General features: G+C 40.4%; 2 protein-coding genes and 1 non-coding gene across 5 annotated transcripts in view; all 3 read right to left on the bottom strand.

Moving 5' to 3' along the window:
- The window catches only part of LOC109624067 (FERM domain-containing protein 5), a 56,755-nt gene extending 51,549 nt beyond the window's left edge, over positions 1-5,206 (bottom strand). The window contains exon 1 of one of the 3 annotated variants that reach the window (XM_069528291.1): positions 4,750-5,206. In XM_069528291.1, the coding sequence (XP_069384392.1) occupies positions 4,750-4,851 (102 nt within the window). In that variant the 5' untranslated portion in view covers positions 4,852-5,206. The remainder of the gene's footprint in view (positions 1-4,749) is intronic. The other 2 variants (XM_069528289.1, XM_069528290.1) reach the window with 2 other exon arrangements.
- Positions 5,207-6,401: 1,195 nt separating this feature from the next.
- Positions 6,402-6,473, bottom strand: trnah-gug (transfer RNA histidin (anticodon GUG)). Its single transcript has one exon. It is a non-coding gene; the product is annotated as a tRNA-His (tRNA).
- Positions 6,474-12,049: 5,576 nt separating this feature from the next.
- On the bottom strand, positions 12,050-21,217 carry malt3 (MALT paracaspase 3). The gene is made up of 15 exons (XM_069527846.1): positions 21,091-21,217; positions 20,822-20,893; positions 20,608-20,732; positions 19,649-19,787; positions 19,331-19,506; positions 18,992-19,088; positions 18,544-18,552; positions 18,241-18,444; positions 16,503-16,680; positions 16,098-16,172; positions 15,810-15,937; positions 14,145-14,294; positions 13,399-13,553; positions 12,817-12,933; positions 12,050-12,720 (listed from the first exon to the last, which is right to left on the bottom strand). The coding sequence occupies exons 2-15, from the start codon at positions 20,862-20,864 to the stop codon at positions 12,412-12,414; spliced, it is 1,905 nt and encodes a 634-aa protein (XP_069383947.1). The 5' UTR covers positions 20,865-20,893; positions 21,091-21,217; the 3' UTR covers positions 12,050-12,411.
- Positions 21,218-21,902: the final 685 nt, after the last annotated feature.

The raw sequence follows: 21,902 nt of genomic DNA on the forward strand, positions 1-21,902 counted from the left end.
ACCTGCAGTCACAAGGAATCTCTTAGTGTTACATTAGACACTGCAGCGAAAGCTGAAATAGTAAAACACCATTGCACTGAGGTACCTCCTTTCACAAAACATGGTTTAGGGTCAAAATCTTTCTCATCATCATGTTTCTATTAATAAACATTGATTCAACAAATCACAAGCAAGTCACTTAAATCAAAAACAGTTTCAAATAATCGCTTGCACTTAAGTCTGGGTATCTGACCTTAATTATTTTTAGTGAAATATCTGTTTAATACTTCCAGAAGTAGCAGGGGATCCCCCGCTGGATTCACCGCAAGTGACACCGGTGTCTGTGTGTTGGAAAAAGAATCACGTGATCTCTGCAGCAGAGTTAATACATATGTCACTTCCTGCCTCTGCCTGCTGCATTTGGCTGCTCCACCTCTCGCCCGAATAATGCGGATGATTTGTTGATGTTGTGAACGTGTCTGTGTAGAGAACAGCTTTATTCTGTTCAAGCCACAGTAGGTTGACATTGAGCCAAGATGAACAAGCAAGGATCCTGAAACTAAGGCAGCTAAATAGAATTTCTCTTATTTATAACCAAACCTTGCATATTATATGTGCAATACGGTAGCAATAGATTTAAACGACACCCAGCTCTGCACTTCCATGGAAACATTAACAATAAGCACAGCAAGACATTGCTAATGTTACAGAGAGACTGTGGATTATCTATGGTGATAAAGAGATCACAAGCGGTATGAGACTGAATGTGTGTCAGGGGAACAGTGGGACAACCCCAGCATAGTCCTGGTTGGTGGGGGCATGGCATCAGTCACCACACCACCAGTACCCTCCAATGGTATTCTTGGAACAAGCTACCTTTCTGGGACAGCTAATGGTCAAGACTTTGTTGGTCTTTTTGGAAAAAGAAGCCTGACCAGTGAGGGATCTCACATTTTGTTAGGGTAAGTGTGGAGTCACCGTAGCAACAGCTGAGAAACTGGCACCATGTTTCAGAGTAAAGCACCTCTCAACACACACACAGAAGCTACTATCCCCCGCTACTCTCAGGAGATCTTGTAGTGAAAGGGCAGAGAGATGTACACTCTCCATTATCTTAAGCAAAGACGTCACAACACACCACCTTTTATTTTTTGAGTTGATTTAAGTGGCACTACCCTGAACGCAGGTGTTAGCAGTAAATGAAGGGGAATCGCAGGTTTCACTGGGCATAAACTATAATTAACACTGTGTGGAATAAAGTGGGCCCGACCTCAGTGCTGACAGCCATTCAATAAATACAGAATTAATTAGAGGCGTAAACGACAACAACACTGGTTTTCCAAAAGCGTGACAGAATTAACACTGGTGAAGGTGAAACCAAGTACAATCTCAGATGTCACACTTACTCAATGTAAATATATGAAAAAAATAAAGATCATTAGTAAGAAGAGGGATTGGGATCAATTTGGGTACTTTTTCTATTTTAAAAAGGTTTAAAAGCGTAAACTGTACACTTTATATTAAGTGAGTCCCCACTTACTCCCATTATCCAGAAGTTAAGCAAAAATATCCTGAATACGGACGCTGCCATCTTGTGTATTTGGAGCCAGATCGGGATGATCGGGGTCCCGCTTTCACGTGCGGAACTAATCAAGAGTCAGTCTCAGCTGTCAATCATTACGTAACCCCATTTTTGTAGTTGATGGTTCATGTCCCATCTGCTAACATGGAGAGGGAAGGATTTAGGACTTATGCTGGTGGCAATCAAGATGCTTTGGCTTCACTCCTGGGGAGCTGACATCCATCTTTAAGGATAAACAATAATTTTCTCTCTGTCTGTACAGACCATCTTTTCCTTTCTCCTACTGCAGCTTCTAATCAAACACAATGCACAATATCTTTTAAACTGTTTGACTGTGAGACACTGTACTTGTACTGTAGACACAGGCTGTGTAACAGTGGCATATTTGAAGCTTCCTCATAAGCACAAGCCAGGAGATTAAAGCAAACTCAGGCTAAATGACCTGCTTTCAGATGTCTGAGGCTCATCAATAATGCACCTGATCGAGCTGAATTAGAATAACGTTTGAAAATTGCTTCAGGAAATAACCCACAATCAAACGATAGAGTATATGCTGTATTAATGATATATTTGGTTGAATATAATTTATTTAAGAATTTATTTAGGATGCAATTTAACTGTTATTCAGACATGACCGACATGACATGCGAGGCGCTGCTCAGTCAGACTCTGCTCCATTAAAATCTGAGTAGAAGAGGCCTGTAGGCAAAAGAGGATTTCAGGCACTTCCATCAACCTGCTACTACATGAGCTCTAAATCTACAGGGCTATGTATGAACACTCACTGTCTCCTCCCCCCAAAACACAGCAGGAAGATCCATAATGCACTGAGGCAAAACTAAAGTTCATGCATTGCGGCTGCTGCTATGAAAGACGTTCTTCTGGCTTGCCCTTCTGCAGTTTGTGTTTCCAGTTTGTGCTGAAGGTGGTTTTATTGCCAAGGATATCTTTGTCGTCCCTGTCATTGAGGAAGTTGATACCTGCTCCAATGTTAGAGAATAGAGGGAGGCTAACCTAAGCCGGCGGCTAATCTGAATTTTAAGCCATTCATCAATTGCAGAAAGGATCAGAGTGTGATGGAAACAGGTGTGGTGGGAATAAAATCACAGGAAGCCAGAAACTGGATAGGAAGGTGAAAAGGAGTAAGAGAGGAGAGAGAGATTGTGAGAGACTGAGAATCTATGACCTAGTTATGCCTCTCTCTTTGCATTCCACAGTGTAGGTGCCCTGGTATCCTGGGAGATTTGGGGTAATTTGGGGGGCTATAAAAGGCCCAAATAAAGGAAGGAATGAAGGCAGTGTAAAGTTTGAACTAAATGAGGTGCACGCTCCACTCCAGAGGTGTGGATAGTCAGGTGGATTAGGCTGCTTCCTCCCACAGACAGAAACAGGATGCCAGACAGTCACAGCAGAGCCAGAGTGCTCTCCTCTTTCCACTCCACTCCTCTCCTTCCAGGCTGCTGACGTCAGCCACCCGAGACCACACGACTTTGCTGCAAACAGCACACCTGCTGGCTTCGCAGTCCATCTGGCCCGGCTCCCATCTCTGGCTCCGCTTACCGAGCGGAGATGCAGGTCTGTTTACAACCTGGGCACACAGTCACAGTCCTGCAGTAATGCGGGATCTGTTTCATGCTTGCTCATGGCACAAAAAAGGAGCTTATGCAGCATACAACTGATATCAAAGTGACAAAAAAGATGTATGTCTTGTTTATGTTTTACTGCAGTAGGTTAAATGTCGCTTCAGTTTGTCAGGAAGTGACATTATTGTGTCATCATGTTCCTGACTGGTCAGGATTTCCCTACATCCCTTTACTAAAAGCGCCCAACATCCACGAAGGATTTTGCTTTGTTATTGATGTGACAGGCACGCTCACCTACTTTTTTACAAAATCAGCATGAACATAAAACTCTAGATCATCAAAGCGAGGCTCATAATAGTGGAAAAAAAGGCAGAGAATGACATTTTTCATATCAAGGGCCTAGTCTTTTTTTTTTTTTCCCTTTAAAAAGCAACTTGTCTCAGCTGACAATATCAACAGCTGGAAGGACAGAAATGCTAGAAATGCACATGGGGATGCTGGGGTCGACTGATAACATGGAATCCTGCATCACACGGCACAGCCACTGTATGTGTGGATCTACAAGAGCCACATGTTATAGCAGCCATGTTTTGCAGGGCAGCAATGGGATACCTTAGGTGCATTATTGATGTCAAGGATTCAAGGTAAACTGCAGGAGCAACAGCACTAAATGATGGCCATTAATACAACAAGCAATAAATCAACACGCAACTCTACATCAATCCAACAAAGCTTAAAACAATATCCCTCCAAAAAGCTCTATCGGTCATATGTTTGAAAAGTGTGATGTGCTTTTGGGATCCCATCGACCCTTGAGGCTGTCGAGCTAAATGCCTGCAGAGCTCCCCAAATTCACTGCCGAGATCTACCAATCCAAAGAATTGTTAAGTCATACTATCGGGAAAGTACAGTGCATACGCCTGATTCTGCCTCCTCCTCATCCATCCACTCATTCCACAAACGTCTGTGTGTTGATTCTGTCTGTATGTGGAATTCATATTTTTAAATAAAAACTGAATAAACAGGCGACCAGCACTCTGAAGCAATCAGTGGGGGCGGTGCAGTGTGCCTTGAATCTGTGGATTGAGTTGAATATGTCTTGTTAATTGTTGTCCAAAGATTCACTATAACTGTGATCTGCGACTGGGCCAGATCATTTTGATCATCTGATTGTTTTTTTAATCACAACTCAAACTTATATACATACATGAACAGAAATAAAGTAAATTCTGTTTCATCTCATGAAAAAGACTTGACTTTAATGATTTGACTGCAGATAAAGCAGGTAGGATGATTGCAAACTTTTCTGACTTCACTCTGCACCACAGACAGTGAACTGTTTGAGGAGGGCTCACTATTGAGGAGGAATAATTCTGAAGTAGCTCCAGAGTAAAACCACAGGCCAGGAGAACAGCCTATTCCAAACAGGTTTAGAACAGGCACTAGTCTCTGAAATGAGACAAACACTTCTCTTTTGAGGGTCAGCATTTGCTCCTGCTCGACACCAGCAGCAGGACATGCCGGCTCTTGCCGCCCCCCCCTCTCTGCCTCTGTGTGCCGGGCTCACACACAATGTGAACACACGGTGGTCGACAGGTGACTGACCTGAATGGTGCATGTGTACTCCGTGTCGTCCAGCAGTCTCACGGTGCAGCTGTACTCCCGCTCCAGGTTCCTGATGCTGCCACTCATGAATCGGCTCAACATCTTCCCAGAGAGAGAGAGAGGATCGCTGCTCTGCGTCTGCACACAGGACACAGGACCCAGAACAATAAAGCCAACGCGACCGTGCGGGCGAATGTCACATTGACCGCGTCCCCGGCTCCCCTACACGGCCAGCAGCCACATATTCCGCCGCCGAGGCGAGCACCATCGCTGTCCCGCTAAGTTTCTTCTCCTTCCCGTGCTGGAGGGCCCGTGTGAGCCGAGAGCAGAATCCAGGAGGATGCCAGCATCCAGATCCAGCTGAGCCGTGCGTGTGTGAGTGCGTGTGAGTGTGTGTGTGTGTGAGAGAGAGAGAGAGTGTAAATGTGTGTGGATTATCTCTCACCACTCACAGCTGCCACTTCAGCAAGTGGGCGGGTCCCAATGAGAACTGACGTCTAAATCAACCAATGGCAGCGTGGGGCACTGTCTCACTGCTCAATGGGGGCGGGTCACCATTATATGATACATGGCACAAAAATCACGATAAATCACAATAAAGCGATCTTGCGATAATCGATACACTGCAAGACAATCGTGTCATTATCAAGACGTCTGTCTCCCTGCAGAGGTAGAGTGCAGGGTTTGTGTATTTCATTTACTGCAATATGGTGACAGTTTCAATTTGACACAGAGATTAAACAATGTACAAAGAATGAACAAAATGAAACTGAATTTGCTTTATTACAGTTTGCACAATATGCAAAGACAGAATTTGGAAATTAGTAGGTGAAATATTAATTGTTTGTTTATTATGTGTTTCACACACACACACACACACACACACACACACCATTTACATCAAAATATAGGATTATGTTATGTCTCAAAACGTGTGTATGACCATTGAGCCCCATCCTGCTTCCAGCCCAAAACTGTGCAATCCAGGAAATTTTGTATAAATGAATTTAGGCTGTGATGTGTATATTAATAACTATGTCTGTGATTTACAGAATGAATATGTGAAACCTTTGGGTTATGGACTCTTGACAAAGTATTTCTTGGCCAATGAAACAAAATCAGACTGAATGATTAGCTAATCACATGACTGTCACGAGTTTGTTTTGATGCTTTTTGTTTGTTTGTGTTAATCAAGGTGAGCCATCCAGGGTGGGCAGGGTTTTCTACACGCTACCTATAGCATCGCTGACTCAGTCAACATTGAATGTGTTTGACTGCCACCTGCTGGTCAGTCATTGTTGGTGCACTTTAAACAGCCGTCAATGAAAACAATGGAGACTTAAAACTAGTGTGTGAACCTTTAATGGATACTGTTGCCTTCAGGGCTTAATGAACAAAGATTAAATATTAATGTTCCGAGGATTAAATTTTTTTTTTATCTCACTGATGAAGGTAGCTGTTCCCGACTAAGGCTGAAGTACAACACGAGAAAAGAAAATTAGACATATTTAGATGTCTCACAGCCGCCAATGAAAATCCAAAACTTGTACCAAGACATTAAACGTCACATAACGTGAATACAATGTGAGCATAACGTGACTGAGCATTAACCAAACGAGATGGTGCAAAAAAAAAAGTTGCCTCTGAAAGGCTGCCGTGACCCGGATTCGAACCGGGGTTGCTGCGGCCACAACGCAGAGTACTAACCACTATACGATCACGGCGAGCTATCGGGCGGGTGGTCACGAGAGGGAGTTTTTATCAATATGAATGAAAGACGTTGAATAGTATGTTATAGCGTCACATCGCATCAACGACCAGTGTAATGAACTCACACGCTGTAAAATCATGTAACTATTATATATAAATGTATTTTGTAACGATAGAGGCTAAAGTCGAGGAAGCACAAATGCTAACTAGAAAATTCCTCCTCACAAATGTTCATGTGTGCCTCGTGCTTGCTGCCGCTTCCGGACAGACATTTAAAGCTGAGAGAGAGAGAGAGGACATTGTTTTCATGACAATATGACAAATCATAGAAACAATACAACAAATACTGACTCTTTACCTAAAAGGAAAGTTGAACCTTAAGTCGTCTTCAGCCGCACATTGCACATAGCACCATTTTTCAATAAAATCATCCATGTTGTTCATACTTAAAGATCTACAATCAACCCAAACTCTGGCTTTGATTGAGATGAAAACAGGCAGTTCTTTCCCCCCATGTCCCTCCAAATGTCATGACGTAGAGACTTCACTAAAAGTTGACTCGATGCAAACATTGGCCATGAAAGGTCAAAGACAGTTTGAAAAACATAAGGTAGCACTATGAGACATGTTCAAACCATTAATGTAGATTTTTTTGTTAATGAATGTAGGCCTACTAATAAAACCAGCATTCAAACATTAAAACAGTCATTGATCAAAAACAGTCTAACAGTTTGTTAATGTCTCATGTGGAGGTAGAGAGGAGGTAGTTGCTTCATCAAATAAACTAAAGGATCAATGGCATGGTGATGTCATGTCCCCCCTTCCCCTCCAAAGTGCTTTGACCTAAGGTATGTTGTTATGTGGTGCTTAACAAATGCATTGAATTGACTGACTCCTGTGCTTTTCTACAGTGAGTCAGGACTGTCACACAGGATTCTTCTGCAGCGCGGTGCAATGCAACACAGCACATGCACTCATATACAGTATGTCAGAGAGAAGAGGGAGGCAGAGGGAACCATGTTTCATGTTTGTGTGTTTCATCTTAATTGAAAATTCACTGATAATAGATTGTAATTTTTCTTTAAAGTTTTGACTTTTATAAAGTTAAAAAGAATTGAAATGAAAGTTAAAGTTGTATCAATAGTATAGTAGAGTATTACGACTAATTTTAATTTCTGTAAATTTAAACATTGGTGTGAATCAACAGAGGTGCAATGCTACTGGTATATACAAGAAAATAGATACGAAGCAGATATTGTTCAATTTCATTTATTTATAATTTGACAGTTTCCATCCTCCCGGGATTGTGCTGGACTGGTCTCATCGAGAGATGAAAACTCCAAAGCTATCACCTGCTCCATCAAACAGTTGGGGCAACGGGTGACAAAGCTGCAGCACTGTTCACATACGCTCTTTCTGTTACATATAAGAGAGGTTGTACTACACCAAACAGAGTTTTAGCACGACTGGCCTCATGCAGTGCTGCTGCAGCTTTGTATATAGCCAGTAAAGCATTGTACCAAGTTGCAGCAAAGGTGCACAAAGCTGTAGCACTGGTCCAATCCAATGCTAGTGTAACTTTGTGCAAAGCATCTGCAGCACTGTACAAATCTACAGCCACATTGAGCACAGCTGAAGCACTGGAGTCATCCTCTAGAGCTGTAGCGTTGAGGGCAGCCACTGCAGTGTCAAACACAGCATCATCAGCACCAGCCTGGTGCAGTTCTACTGAGGAGTCATACAGAGCATTTGCAGCCTCAGAAAGGTTGCACACAGCTGCAGCACTGGTCTCTTCCATTGGCGCTGTATCACCTGAAAAAATAGAGGCAGGGAAGGTCCTTATGAGTTCTGCTACAGCCTTATTCATAGCGCGTGCAGCGTTATCGAAAGCCGTAGCAACTTGGGACACAGCTGCAGGCTCTGACTCTGCAGTGGCCAATGGACTGGCCTCTGCCTCTTCAACATTATTTTCCCATTCAGACAGTTCAGTGGTTAGCCTGGGTGCTGCTACATTTCTCTCTCCAGGTAGGAGGAAATGGTCGAACAGACTCTTCACAGTTTTAGTAACTGCGGTGCCTACAAGGACACCAAGGGTCAGGAAGGGCATGTTGCTGGGTTTTGTTCCTATCTGAATATGTGGGGATCAGAATGAAGAAAAAATCTGCTTCTCTTGTTTTGTGCCTCTGCTAATGAGCCTCATGACCATACAATGTCAAAGGTAAAGTATAATGTATCAAAGGCATCAATGGTCAAAGGCATGAAAGGATCAATGGCATGGAGGATCCATGGCATGGAGGATCCATGGCATGGTGATGTCATGTCCCCCCCTCCCCCCCCAGAGTTCTTTAACATAATGTATGTTGTTATGTGGTGCTAAACAAATGCATTGAATTGACTGACTCCTGTGCTTTTCTGCAGTGAGTCAGGACTGTCACACAGGATTCTTCTGCAGCGCAGTGCAATGCAACACAGCACATGCACTCATATACAGTATATCAGAGAGAAGAGGGAGGCAGAGGGAACCAGTTGGTGATCACAGCAGGCCAGGAAGAGTAGTGATGTTAATCTAACTGGTGTGAATAATAACAATAATAATAATACATTTAATGCATATGGTCCTTTTCACGGCATGAAATGAAGGTCAAGGTTTTTAAGATAAAACAGAACAGAAGCTTAAAACAGAACAAATTGAACCGTGAAACCAAATCATTCCAGAAAAGAAAACGAGAATGGCGCAAGAACTTTTTCTTATAACACATAAATTATAAATATAAATAAATAATATAAAGTCTCTTAAAGACAAGAAAGAGGTTTTTGCAACAGGCAGCTTCCCCTTCTATTTTATAAGCAGATTCTTACTGCATCACTTATCTTACTTGTTTTCTGTGAGGGGCAGTAAATAAATGAGAAATGATATTGTGAATGTAACTGTGTAGCAATTTGAATAAACATTGACTCACAACAACATTTATGTTAGATGCAGTCTGTTCTCTCAACATTGTAAATATTGTTATTTTGTTGATGTGCTCTGCTACACACAACATCTATTACACTTCTATCCATCCTGGGAGAGGGAGCCTTTCCTTCCACTCTGACCTACACATAGCTTACTCAATATTTTTAAGCATTGCTTCTCGTGGTCAGGACCAGGGCCGGGTCTAGGCAGGGGCAAGAGGGGGCCTGGCCCCCTCAAATAAATGTTGTGCCCCCTCAAACTAAATCCCCCAAAATATATTAAATTTCATATATTTTTTATTATCTCATGCTTCTCTCCTCCGCTCCACTTCTTAATGTCTTAATGTCTTGCTTGCCCCCTCAAATATAAAATATATCAAGTTGTTTCTCATGTCATGTTTCGCACAATGCCCCCTCAAGATTTGTGGCTGCCCCCTCATACATGCCTGTCTAGACCCGGCCCTGGTCAGGACATTTTTTTGAGTTGAACTAATCACCAATTGCTACTATGCAGTTTTGCTCTGTATTTTCCTTTGTTTTCATCAGCACTAAACACGCCAGGGTGAGAAGTGTTATGTACATTACTACCTACTACTGAAAATGCATCCAGGATGATGCAGAGACTATCTCAGACAAAATTCAGAGATCATCAGAGGAATTTCTCCCCAGGCACTGGATTCCACAGTAAATTCATTGAAAGAATTTCTCAGTTTAAATAAGATTTATAGAATTTCTCTTTTGGGGTGAAATGTAATCCTGTGCTTAAAAACTTGATTTCACCCAGAGTAACCTCAAGATTGGAACAAAAGTTAAGAGCGTAATACTGTTTTCCTCTGCATGGATTTCATTTATTTTTAACAACCCATGTTTGAGGTGTGAATTAAAAGTTTGTTTGCTGCCCTGATCACATCAGCCATGTTCTCCAGAATCTCCACTGGCTCCCCATCCCACAATGTAACCAATACAAAGTCCTTCTCCTCACTCATAAAGCCCTCCATAACCAGGCCCCTTCCTACCCCACCGACCTGCTCCACCACCACACTCCATCCTGTCAGCTCCACTCCACTGATGCTAACCTCCTGTCTCATCCACTAAGGACCAAGCACCAGATTCCACCTCTTCCTCTGCGTGTCTATGGGGTTGCTATGGATACTCACTGATTTGAATAGGAACACCTCTTTTTAGAGAGAGGAAGAAGCTCCAGACCACCCCTCAAACAAATGCTTCTAACTCAAAATATATAAGTCCTATCTGTGAAATAAACACATTGTGAGAATCCCAAGACTTCCCCGAACGTACTGACTTTTTTTTCAAAAATTAACATGGCAGTAAATGGACAGGTGAGACCAGAAAACTTTTCTCGATAAATTGTCCCCGCCTAAACTACAGCTCCGAGAGATGTCAGAGTGACATGTGTGCGTAGGAAACAAACTCTATTTTAACCTGATGTTAAAATCATATCTGTCGGACTCCGTTTGTGGCTTTGAGAAGTGTTTAAACACAAAAAAAGTGGCTGAAAAACAGCCGTTTGCACCCATATTTATAGCCAGGGTTAACTATCTTAAGGTGAAGAGTAATTGCCAAAACACATGGAGTTGGAAAAGTGTCAACATGAAACCAGTTCTCACATTGACAATGGTAGAGTTCACATCCCACATACCACATTGAAATTCAACACATCCAGATTTTTGTTTCGATCTGGACACGCTCATATCAGTCCTCTAAATATGTTAGACTTCCTCATCTTCAACATTGTTTTCTGAGAAATCGAGGAAAATGTTGGAAAAAATGACACACAATGTTAAAAAGAAAGTGAAAACTAAAAGAAACTAGATTGGTCCGCTGATCTGGATCCACACCAAAATTTAAGGGGTTCTTCCTTGCCCCACATCACAAGACACATTTTCAAATTTGAATTGGAATTGGTTGAGTGGTATTTGTGCAATCCTGCTAACAAACTAACTAACTAACTAGCTTACCAGCTAACTAACTAATGCAGACTAAAACATAACCTCCTTGGCTTGGCCCAACAGTTCCCTTAAATTAAACCCAACCACACTATTCACAATGTGTCAGTCTGTCAGATATCAGTCCCCCAAATATGTCTGATTTATTTCATTGAGATGTCTGTATTATTTATTAAAAATCACTAAGGCTATTTTCATACTGAGCAGCTTTGTCCCCTCCAAATATTCAGCCTTCAGTTTCTCTAATTGTATCATGGAGGAGGTCTTCTTTGGATCGGTGTGTTGTAGTAGTTCAGTGACAGCAGATCGGTCCTATCAAGAATTTGCTGATACTTGTATTTAGTAGAATACATTCTTCCCTTTATCAGTGCATAATAAGGAAAGTAAAATTATTCCCATGCTTGGTGTTATTTTCTTTAAATTAGTAGGGAACTGAAATATTTGCATGTTACAGTTGCAGTTTCCTTTTTTCATTTGTTTCAAAAATGGCACTGGTTTGATTACTGACGAAAGGCTCATTTTTAAATGTTGAAGGGGTTGTATCACCTTATTTTCACTTTTAAAAGCAAATAAAATATGCAATTGATCCGGAATAGTAACTCTTTCAGTCAAAGATTAAACAAATTATAATCTTACACGGAGCTCATGACATTACACAAATCAAACAGTTGATTTGACACCAAGACATTTAATAACAGCTTGACAATCAAGAAGGTATCGACAGTACTGGTTTATATTTGACAAATCAGGCTAGCGAGCTTGCCACTGACGAAAAACTGTAGTACAAGTAATATTTAACATATTGTGAAATTTATGATGAAATCAGCGGTTGGCGAAAGTGTTCATTTTTATTCAGTGTTAAGTTAAGAATCATAGACAAACTAAACAAATCTCAATCACACACTCATTCATCATGATCATAACGACACATGATCATCAAATCCTGTTCACATCAGCTAAAAAACACATTGAAGTAGTAAGTATTTACAGTAATAGAAACAGAAAGGCCCTTATATGGAAGAGTGAAGTCTCACAGTTCAGTCTCATCGTTCTCTTCAGGTTCGTTGCTTCGTGTGACTGCAACTTTAGCAGTACACTCTGCCTTCCTGGTGAAAGGTTGACGTGGACCAGCCACAGTCAGTTTGCTCCCTGAGATGTTGCCCACGCTTTGAGCAGAGGCACCTTCATGTTTCTTGACAATCTCTGCTTGACTCCCCCCTCTGTATAACTTGCAGGACGCCACCAGAGGTCTTCCTGTGTCCAAATGTTGGCTTTCTGTCTGACGCAGCTTACTGACCGTGTGAGTATAGTGTAGATCCACCTTGATGATCAGCGACTCCTAATGAACAACAAAAAATGATTTCAGATTTAATGTACAGATTGTATTGCAGGGAACCGAATTTAGGCATATACATATAATCAAATTAATATATACCTTCAGCTTCTGAAGTGCACAAATCCTCAAAGAGCAGTCTGGGTTATTGGAGTTGTTAAAAAGTAGAGAGTCCATCTCCTCTGACCGGCCAGGGCCAGAAAATATGTCTTCCATAGGCTAAAGATTTCAGAGCATAACATAGTTAATTAGTATAATTAGTACTTTTTAACTCAACTTTACCAAAAACAATTAAAACCTCTCAAGCACTTCTAATGTTTTGGCACAATAGATGCCTTAACAAATCAGCCACTAGATGTCAGCATGTCTCAAAGTTCTGCCTCTATAATAAGGACACGTTACTGAAGAGGAGTGGAGCAGATGATTAATGCTTCCTGCTCTGTCTTTGTCTGTGGTTGCAGCAGACTGGATGTCTATATATGGGCAGAACTTCCTCAGACATGTGAAACATGGGGTGAATGGTCAGGAAAACCTGCTGCTAATGGAAAGTGACAACTTGCTACCATGAGCAACGTGGAATCTATTATGTAATTACAACACACCCTGTGTAACTTTTTAACTATCTGTGTCTGTGTGACTGTATAGACCTGTTGTGGTTTCTATATGGATTATATGAATATTTACAGGTATACTGCTCAGAGCCACGGTGCAGTCCTGCGTCCGGGGGCCGACAGTCTTCACTGTGGCAAACGCAACCAAAACGTTGGAGAACAAGGCTGAGAAGCTGACTTCCACTTCCACTCCGCAGAGAAACCTTAGCCGCTTTTTCCGCGGTATCTCTGAAAGAAGACATGCAACAACATTAAGACTAAAAATAGATACAAAATTACTTATTATGACTGTACAGACCGATCCACTGACTATCTCAGGGACTTTTTTTTTTAGATGTTGATTAAGCTGCATTCTTTTAACTTGAGTCTGAATTTGTCTGAGAAGATTCTCCACAGATTAATCCCCAATATCAAGAGTCACATTCAAAAACATTGGAGGAAGTTCTAAGGTGTCAAAAAGATAACGTCTTTCCATCAAACAGGAAGACATTCATAAACCAGTTCCTTATTTTGATTCAAAAACAATGAGTAGCCTTTTTTTTTTGAATGATGCTGAAATTATCACATTAAACCACAGTGTCTGTACCATGCAGTCTATGGTCTGTACTTGGTTTGTCACATGCTGTGGTGTAGGCGGTGTGAGGAAGCATTAAGAGAAGTGTTTCTCTTACTCACTCAAGCTGAGGACAGATCAAGAGAACACTACATTTTGTACGTACATATGTATTAACATATCCTGTCCTAAACCCTATTTAACCTAGACTTTAATAAATGAAGGGAAAAAACATGTAGGTGTTGTGGAAACTTCCCCAGACTCACCATTTGCTTGTCTCCAGCAGACATCTCGCAGGTGGAGTTCCTTTGTGTGGCCAGAAGTGCGAACTGGATCTGCGAGGGATCGGGGTTCCTTAAGGGTGTGCTTGATCTCCACCGCCTGCTTACCTGTAACTAAAGGGTCTCTGCCCAAATCTGACAAAGAGAGAGAAAATGAAAATACAGGTAAATGTAAAGCCTGTAAGAGAAGCAAGCAAATATCTGCAGCAACTCCACATACATATATACTGGGCAAAGGTCCAGTGTGTAAGATTTGAGTGACCAATACAAAAAAGAAGGAAGACACAGCTGAATAGCTAACTGGCAAGCAGTGTGTTTTTCTCATACATCAATTATCCCAGATGTTAAAGCAGATATGAGGCAATTTAAAGGTACAATAAAACATCCTGTTAATTTTGAACATTTTTGGAAATAGTTTGGTTAACATAACTGAACAAGTCAACAAAATATGCAAGAGAAGTGAAAGAAAAGAGCTGAAACATATTTAATCATTAATCACCTGCTATAAGAGTTTCAAATGCTTTTCCAACTAAATGGGGTGGCCCAAGTTTTTGCAATAGCAGTGAGTAAAGAATGACTGCATGTAAAAAAAAGGGTTAATCAAGTTCACATAGCTGCTTTTGAGGAACTTAGGGAAGTTTGACGTATGAGATAGTCCATATCCACTGTAACTGACCGGGACGAGTTTCGGGGTAAAAAAAAAAAAAAAATCTTCATGGGACTGTCTTAGCAGTTTAATAAAGATTAATACTTTGGCTTTTGAGATGATTTTGTGTCAGGAATATTTTGGGTCAGCTGTCTTCACTATGCTAACATCTCTAAACAAGAACAGAAGCAGAGGGTTGGGAATGTCAAAGTTAAAACTGTGTGGTTTCAAATAAAAACTACAAATAGCTAAAAGTAAAAAGGGATAAAAACCGGTTGTAAAAATGTTCATAACCAATTGTGCATTTGTTCACCTAAATTGATCATCCACAAAGGCACAGGCACAGACACACAACCAGTGCTGTCAGCAGGGCATCCTGTCCCACTAGTGCTGATTTGTGGGCGAACCAATGATAGAAGTGGCAGGGAGCTGCCCAAATGGCAGAGCAGCTGTCTTGCACTCTGCAGCTCTCGGGTTTCTCGCTGTTCTGCAGCCCACAGTGCAAATTTCCAGAGAATGAGGTCACACACTTAATGGTACCTCGAGAAATTATTTCACCAGAGCCCCATTAAAGAGACAAACACGTTGGGACAACTTGATAACTCCTCACCCCGGCTCAGTCCCAGCTATACTTACAAGTCCTGAGTACACAACACAAAAAGGCGTTGGCAACAATTATGAAACTGGGCTGTGGTACAGTCAAGACTAACGAACAACGTTCTCCCTTCAGATCTGCAAGAAATGACTGCTCACTAAACCATGGAATACAATATTAGTCACTAACTGAATGTATAAACGGTATTTAGGAGGGTTGAGTTGATCTGAAGTAGACTTTAATCTTGAATATACTTTTATGAATGATTTTTAGCATCATCCACAAATTTGTTCAGTCAAAACAACCATATTCCCTTTTGATGATAATCATTACTTCATTCATAGATTGATATATTTTTGATTTGTTCATAAACCAAAAGCGAACCAACACCTTTTTTAAAAATACTTACCCTCAGAAACCTTCTCTAGGACGTGTGTGACCTTGTCGGACAGCAGGATGTGCTTGTTCAAGTACTTAGTGAAGATTCCAGTACTTTTCACTCCTTCCTGGACCTCAAAAGCCTCAGCATCCTCACATCTGCACAGAAACCAATAGATATAGATTTTTTTAAATAAATAAATAAATTCAATACTAGAGCATTTTCTCAAGTCATAGGCCAACAGCTGCACTTGCACTGCGTTGGCTGAGGAAATGTAAATAAATATTGATGTTATAATTTATTTTTAAAAGTACATACGTTCCGTAACCATAAACTGTATTCCCAAAGGGTTTCAGTGGCATGATGACTGAAGGTATGCGATCCTGGTTGTACCTGTTTTTGGATAAATCAAAATAAAGCAATCAATATAAACCTGTTTCTTAACAAAGAAATTACATTGATAAAAATGTATAGGAGTATATAATAGCTTTCATTTGTTTATTTAAATATGCACAGTCAAGTCAATTTGTAATGCCGGGTTCCATTATACCTCGAAGCTCAGCCTTGGATTGACGCCATGCCCAAATAACCCAAGTTGATAGTGTTTCCAGTTCCACAGGAACAATGTTTACATTAGCCAGCTAGCCATTGGGGGTCGGTAATTGCGAGCTCTTATAATGGAATCCAGCATTAGTGAGACGAGAGATGAATTATTGCACCTACCACTTTCGGCAGGTATCCAGCAGGGTCACACTCAGTGCCGTCTGTTTCTGCTGCATGTTGTGCATGACCCTCTGCACACACACACAGTTTTCAGGTCGGTATGGTTGTGGTGCATCAACAGCGACCAAGTAATTCCTCCCAGCGCATTCATACCCATGACCCGCATAGTAGAAAAGGCCTGTGAGAGACATGATGAGACACACATACAGTTCCTGCTTGCGACACTATAAGAACTATAATCATCACATTTTGCATGACACATATTCTGCAATACTGGAACAAGTAATGTCTCTAATCTAGAGAAATGATTGACACAATGATTTTTATCACCATATAATACAGAACATATCAACCATATCTACCTACTATTCCAGTCTGTCTCTATGTCTCAAATTTTTTTAATATACAGTAAGTGCCAGAAACAGGTGTGATTCACAGGGAAAATTGTTCAAAACGTATGATGAAATAAGCAGGGATTAAGACCTATGCATGGAAACATGCTTCCTCAAAAAAGGTTAAGTACACTGCTATTTTTCAAAAAGGGCTGAAGCTGCACTGACAAGCTATTTACTAAATGGCCACATACAGACATATTTCAAGAACCGTTCATCTTATCGGCTTCCTACGTGCCCTGTGTATTGCTCCCAGGAAATAGCAGGGTCAAATTTGTGTCATATATTTAATATTAATAAGAATTGTAATTAAAAGACAACTGGCCCTCTGTAAGTGTGCAAACTGTCTGCGGACTGAGTTGAATTATCTTCTACGTCCTCAGCAACTGGGTCAAACCACAGTTCAAAATTGCTGAACTAATACAGACAAGGTGCTGCGGATACTGATCTCTGTCTCTCTGTCATGGCAGCAACACTCATAGAATCACCTCCTATTTTGCAATTTGTCTTCAAAGAAAAAACTGAAATTGTTGCAGCCTCAACAACCTCCGAAATAGCTGACAAATTCACTTTCAATAAATAAAACTTGAAACTTGAAACCTGGTAGGACGAACAAAAGGTTTTCTAACTTCAGTGCACCACAGACTGTTTATAAAAGGCTCTGCACACAATATCCAGCACACAAACACGAACAAAATGACAGTATATAGTAGAACTGTTTGAGGAGGACTCACTAATGACAATAATTCTGAAGTAGGTCAACAAAAGCCAAGCGAATTGGCAGGTTTAGAATGGGAACTGCACTAGAATTGATAATTTGATGTGATTTCTATCTTAGTTTTGATATAAGCAAAATACAGTATATGACATCATAAGGGACTGTATTGTTATGATACAGCATGATGGTTAGTTTATAGTTGTATCATCCACATTATGTCATATTACTGTTCAATGATTAAGATTCCTTATGTACCTGTGGGCCAGATGTTTAGCCGACAGATAGTCGATAACCTTTTATAAATACCACATGAACAGACATTCAGGAAGTGTCTAAATAGCTTGTGAGAACAGAACACACCTATGCTTTTGATATCTCCCTCACCTGCCCACTCAACCAGAGATACTCAGTGCAAGATGTTGTAAACCACTTGTTAGTTCATGGCCTATGGCAAGTGGGTAGCGACAGATAAAAGGCAAATGACACAGATAAAAGCAAGGAAATTCAAGTCCCTCAAGCATCCCTCACTACATCAGCACTCAGGCAAATAACAAACAACTGGCTGAAAGTTAGTAAATGAAAATAACATTCTGTGAGAACTGAAAACGCAAAGGGAAAGTACCCTCACCATAAACTCCTGTGTCAAGCAGCTGAATGAACTTTTCAATTGCTGCCAGCATCTCCTCCCTCGTTAGGTCGAGCAGGGAAACCACTCTGAAGCCGAGCTGCTGCAGAAGGTTGGCCAGCTCGTGCACGTCCATGATGGGGGCCATCAAGCTGGGGTGGTTGGAGTAATTCAGGTTGCCAATAAGTAGAGCAACTTTGTCTGTGGCTAAAACAAAGAGCAAAGTAGAAACTCTAATACATCCCTTGATAGATTTTTGTTCAGCACACAAAGAAAAAGATTGAAATGTTTGCTATGAAACAGTACCTGTGAGTGCTGTCCCAGGAAGATGACCATTGCAATGGAGGGGATGCAAAACAGAGAAGCACAAATTCAGCATTACTCAAACAAAAATTATACTCATACTGACAGTTTCATTGTGACATATACACTGTATAAACACAAAATAAATTTAAAAAAATAAATGCTGCAAGAACATTAGTTTCATTTTATATCACTTTCCTGTTTTATGTCTGAGTCGGAACGAGCGCTATTTGGAGTCTAGCAACTTCCTTTTTGAAATAGGAAAGTACTTTTCACATCATGGAAACAACTAGAAGCCTCTGTGCCAATACAGTGGAATTAAATGAGAAAACCTTTTTGTTATCAGAGCCTTCTCATTGGAGGAAGTACAGTCTCTGGAAAACACAACGGTGAAATTGGAAACTTCAGGGACTTACAAAGTCAGATAATGATAATTTCATCAATGACCTACCGACGTCAACGTCGACTGCTTTAGTCCATATCTCCTCCAGCTTGTTTGTCACCGAGCACAGGTATGATCCTGCGTGTGCAGCTGTTGCACAGTCAATCTGAAAGTTCCACAATCAATCATTATATTTCCCTTTCTATCCATTCTCCCTCACAAAAGATCATGCAACCACAGATCAAAACTGTGACAAAACATTAACCACAATGTGCTAAATGAATTACACAGTCGTCTAGGGGGTACAGGATTCAGAGCCGGTGAAATGACACAGCAAATATAACGCAGTGTAAACAATCGGTATCAGCACTGAGGTAAGTAAACACTGGCTTGTTCATCCTCTCTTACCTGCAGCGTGTCGCCAGTCATGTTAAGGAGGGCCAGACCATTTCTGTACCACTGGTACTCCGGAGCAGGTATGCCAAAGGCAACGCAGCTGAGAGTGAGTTGTCTACCTCGTCTAATGGTCTGGGGTTTTGGGTTGACCGCAATGTGTAGTTTGCCCTGCCAGTGCACTGGTAAACCTGATGGAAAAAAAGAGAGAGATTCATACCCACAGCAATAAACCAAAAACAGGCTATGCTGCAAAGGTGCAAAACAGTAAAAAACTACTCAAACACCACACAACTGCAGTATAGATCAACAAAAGAATTGAATGATGTATACCTGATTTATCAATGTCCCACACCTTCACTTTCACCCATTTGCTGAACACACAGTTACAGAATTGGTCATTCACCCTGCACACGTAAAGCTGGGTTTTTACAGCTCTGATTGTCAGGTCTGGTTGAGTCCCGTCAGGTACCTTTAAAAGAAAAAAATACAAACAGAATAATAATTATCATCAAGCACAGAAACATGATGCATGAGAAAGTGTGTCAAATATCTTATATGTAATAATTTACTCTATCTCATTTTAAAACTTGAATTAGTCCTTTATTTAAAGTAGTTTAGTAGTAGACTTTGAGCTAACATAGTTCTCATAAAGATATTGAAGAGAAGGATAAAAATGATAATATATAAAATATTCTGAAAATGTTTTTCTGGAACTACCTCCCATCAGACACCCATAACATTGACTCTCTCTCCATTTTCATATCCTGTCTCAAAACCCATCTTCATTCAGTCTGATTGTTTTCCTACATAATGTTTTACTCACTGTTAATTTGACTGATCTTTTAGATCCCTTGTTATTTTTTTGTTTCTATCTCTGCCTTGTAAGGTGGCTGTGAGTGCTGTGAAAGGCAGCTATGAGTAAAATGTATTATCATCATTATTAATAATGTGCTGAAAACCTTGAAATGGTAAAATATATCATTAAGGGCTGGAGAATAAATACATAATATCATCAATATATTTATATTTAATTATTCATATGATATATGATCAATTTATAATATCATGTATTAATTAATTTTCATCACAAGCAAAAGTTCAAAACCTTCCTTAGGGTGCAGAAATGTGTCTTTAAACTTAAAATTTTAATAATAATGTGACATTTATTTGGATAATTATCGACTGGAATGATATTTTTTTTTCATCTTAATACATTTGTTGACTATATCGCCCAATCCTAACTAATATAATTAAATGATTATGTCTTTACAAATGTAAACTCCACACACCTCTTTGTCATCATCAGTGAACCACTGGTAGTTGAGGAGACATGAGCCCTCAGCTCGGACGCTCAGAGTCACCTTGTGGTTCACAGGGACACACACTGAGAGAGGATGGCGCACGATGTAAATCTCTGAAACACACGAAGTGAGAATTTCAGTCGTGGCCTGTGGTTTTATGAAAATCACTCCACACTGAGTCTGAGGAAAAGTACCACAGTACCTCTGATCATTATTCCACATCGACCGGGACGAGATCTGGTCATCAGAGCATGTTCTTCTTCTTTCACCACATCTGTAAGAATGTTATGTTATTGTTTAAATTAGATTATTTTTAATCATCAGAGCTCAGAAAGCAGGAGAGTGAATTACATTAAGAATCTGTGTCTCTCTTCTGGTACAGTGTGAGTTATGCATCAGAAGTTAGAAATGAAACCACTGAGTTTGAACAATATAATAATCGATGATCGATATGAGTGTTTGGTCGCATACCTGTGTCACTCGATCAGCTGCTGGAGCTCAGTCACTTTTCTCCTGTTGATCTTCACTTTATAAAGTTTCTCTTCCCTTTCCCGGAAAGCAGAGGCACACACATGTATACCGTAAAGTCTCTAACCACTGTAATATTATGAGTCTCTCACTACCCTACACTGAAAATTTAAAAATTTAAAAAAGGTTTATTTCTTATTTTTAACGCTATAATTTGTCTTACTTTGAATGGCCAGCTCCTCACAGTTTGTATTGATTTAAACAGTGACAGGGAGATTGACTTGGAGCATCTTTTTTGCAACATTACGGTAATGAGCAATCTGGCCTCGTGTCATCTAAATTTCAGTAAGAGGCTGAGTTTGACGTTACACAATTAAAATGTGTCTTTAAAACTGACGTTTTCGCTAAGGTTGAGAAATCAACATGTGCTATATTTAACCTGCTGTTTTTTAGACACACAGTATATTGCGCTCTCTCTCTCTCTCTCTCTCTCTCTCTCTTTCTCTCTCTCTCATGCATGTGGGTCGTTTTCTTTTGCATTTACTTAGGCGTGAGCGATTGTACACTAGCACTTGACAGTCTTTAATCAGTCTTAATTCAATGCAAACAACTCAATATAAATAATAGTTTTCCTGAACTCTCCCCAGATTTTTTTTTTTGTTATTTTTGGCCAGCTCCAACAGGCCAGGAGGAATATTACACCATCTAATGATACATTTAAGAAATCAAATGGCTAAAAGTTCATTTACACTGAAAACAAACTCATAAATTCCTAAAAGCACATAAGCTAACTAGCAACGATACATTGCCAGCCA

The sequence above is a fragment of the Paralichthys olivaceus genome, chromosome 7 (assembly GCF_024713975.1).
Source record: "Paralichthys olivaceus isolate ysfri-2021 chromosome 7, ASM2471397v2, whole genome shotgun sequence".
Taxonomy (NCBI): domain Eukaryota; kingdom Metazoa; phylum Chordata; class Actinopteri; order Pleuronectiformes; family Paralichthyidae; genus Paralichthys; species Paralichthys olivaceus.

Bases quoted from the DNA above. Each gene is read 5' to 3' on its own strand.
- malt3 (XM_069527846.1), bottom strand. From the start codon at position 20,864: ATGACCAGATCTCGTCCCGGTCGATGTGGAATAATGATCAGAG. The intron at 19,089-19,330 runs GTAAGAGAGGAT...TGGAACTTTCAG, and splicing joins TGACTGGCGACACGCTGCAG to ATTGACTGTGCAACAGCTGC. The intron at 16,173-16,502 runs GTAGGTGCAATA...ATCCAAAAACAG, and splicing joins CTGGATACCTGCCGAAAGTG to GTACAACCAGGATCGCATAC.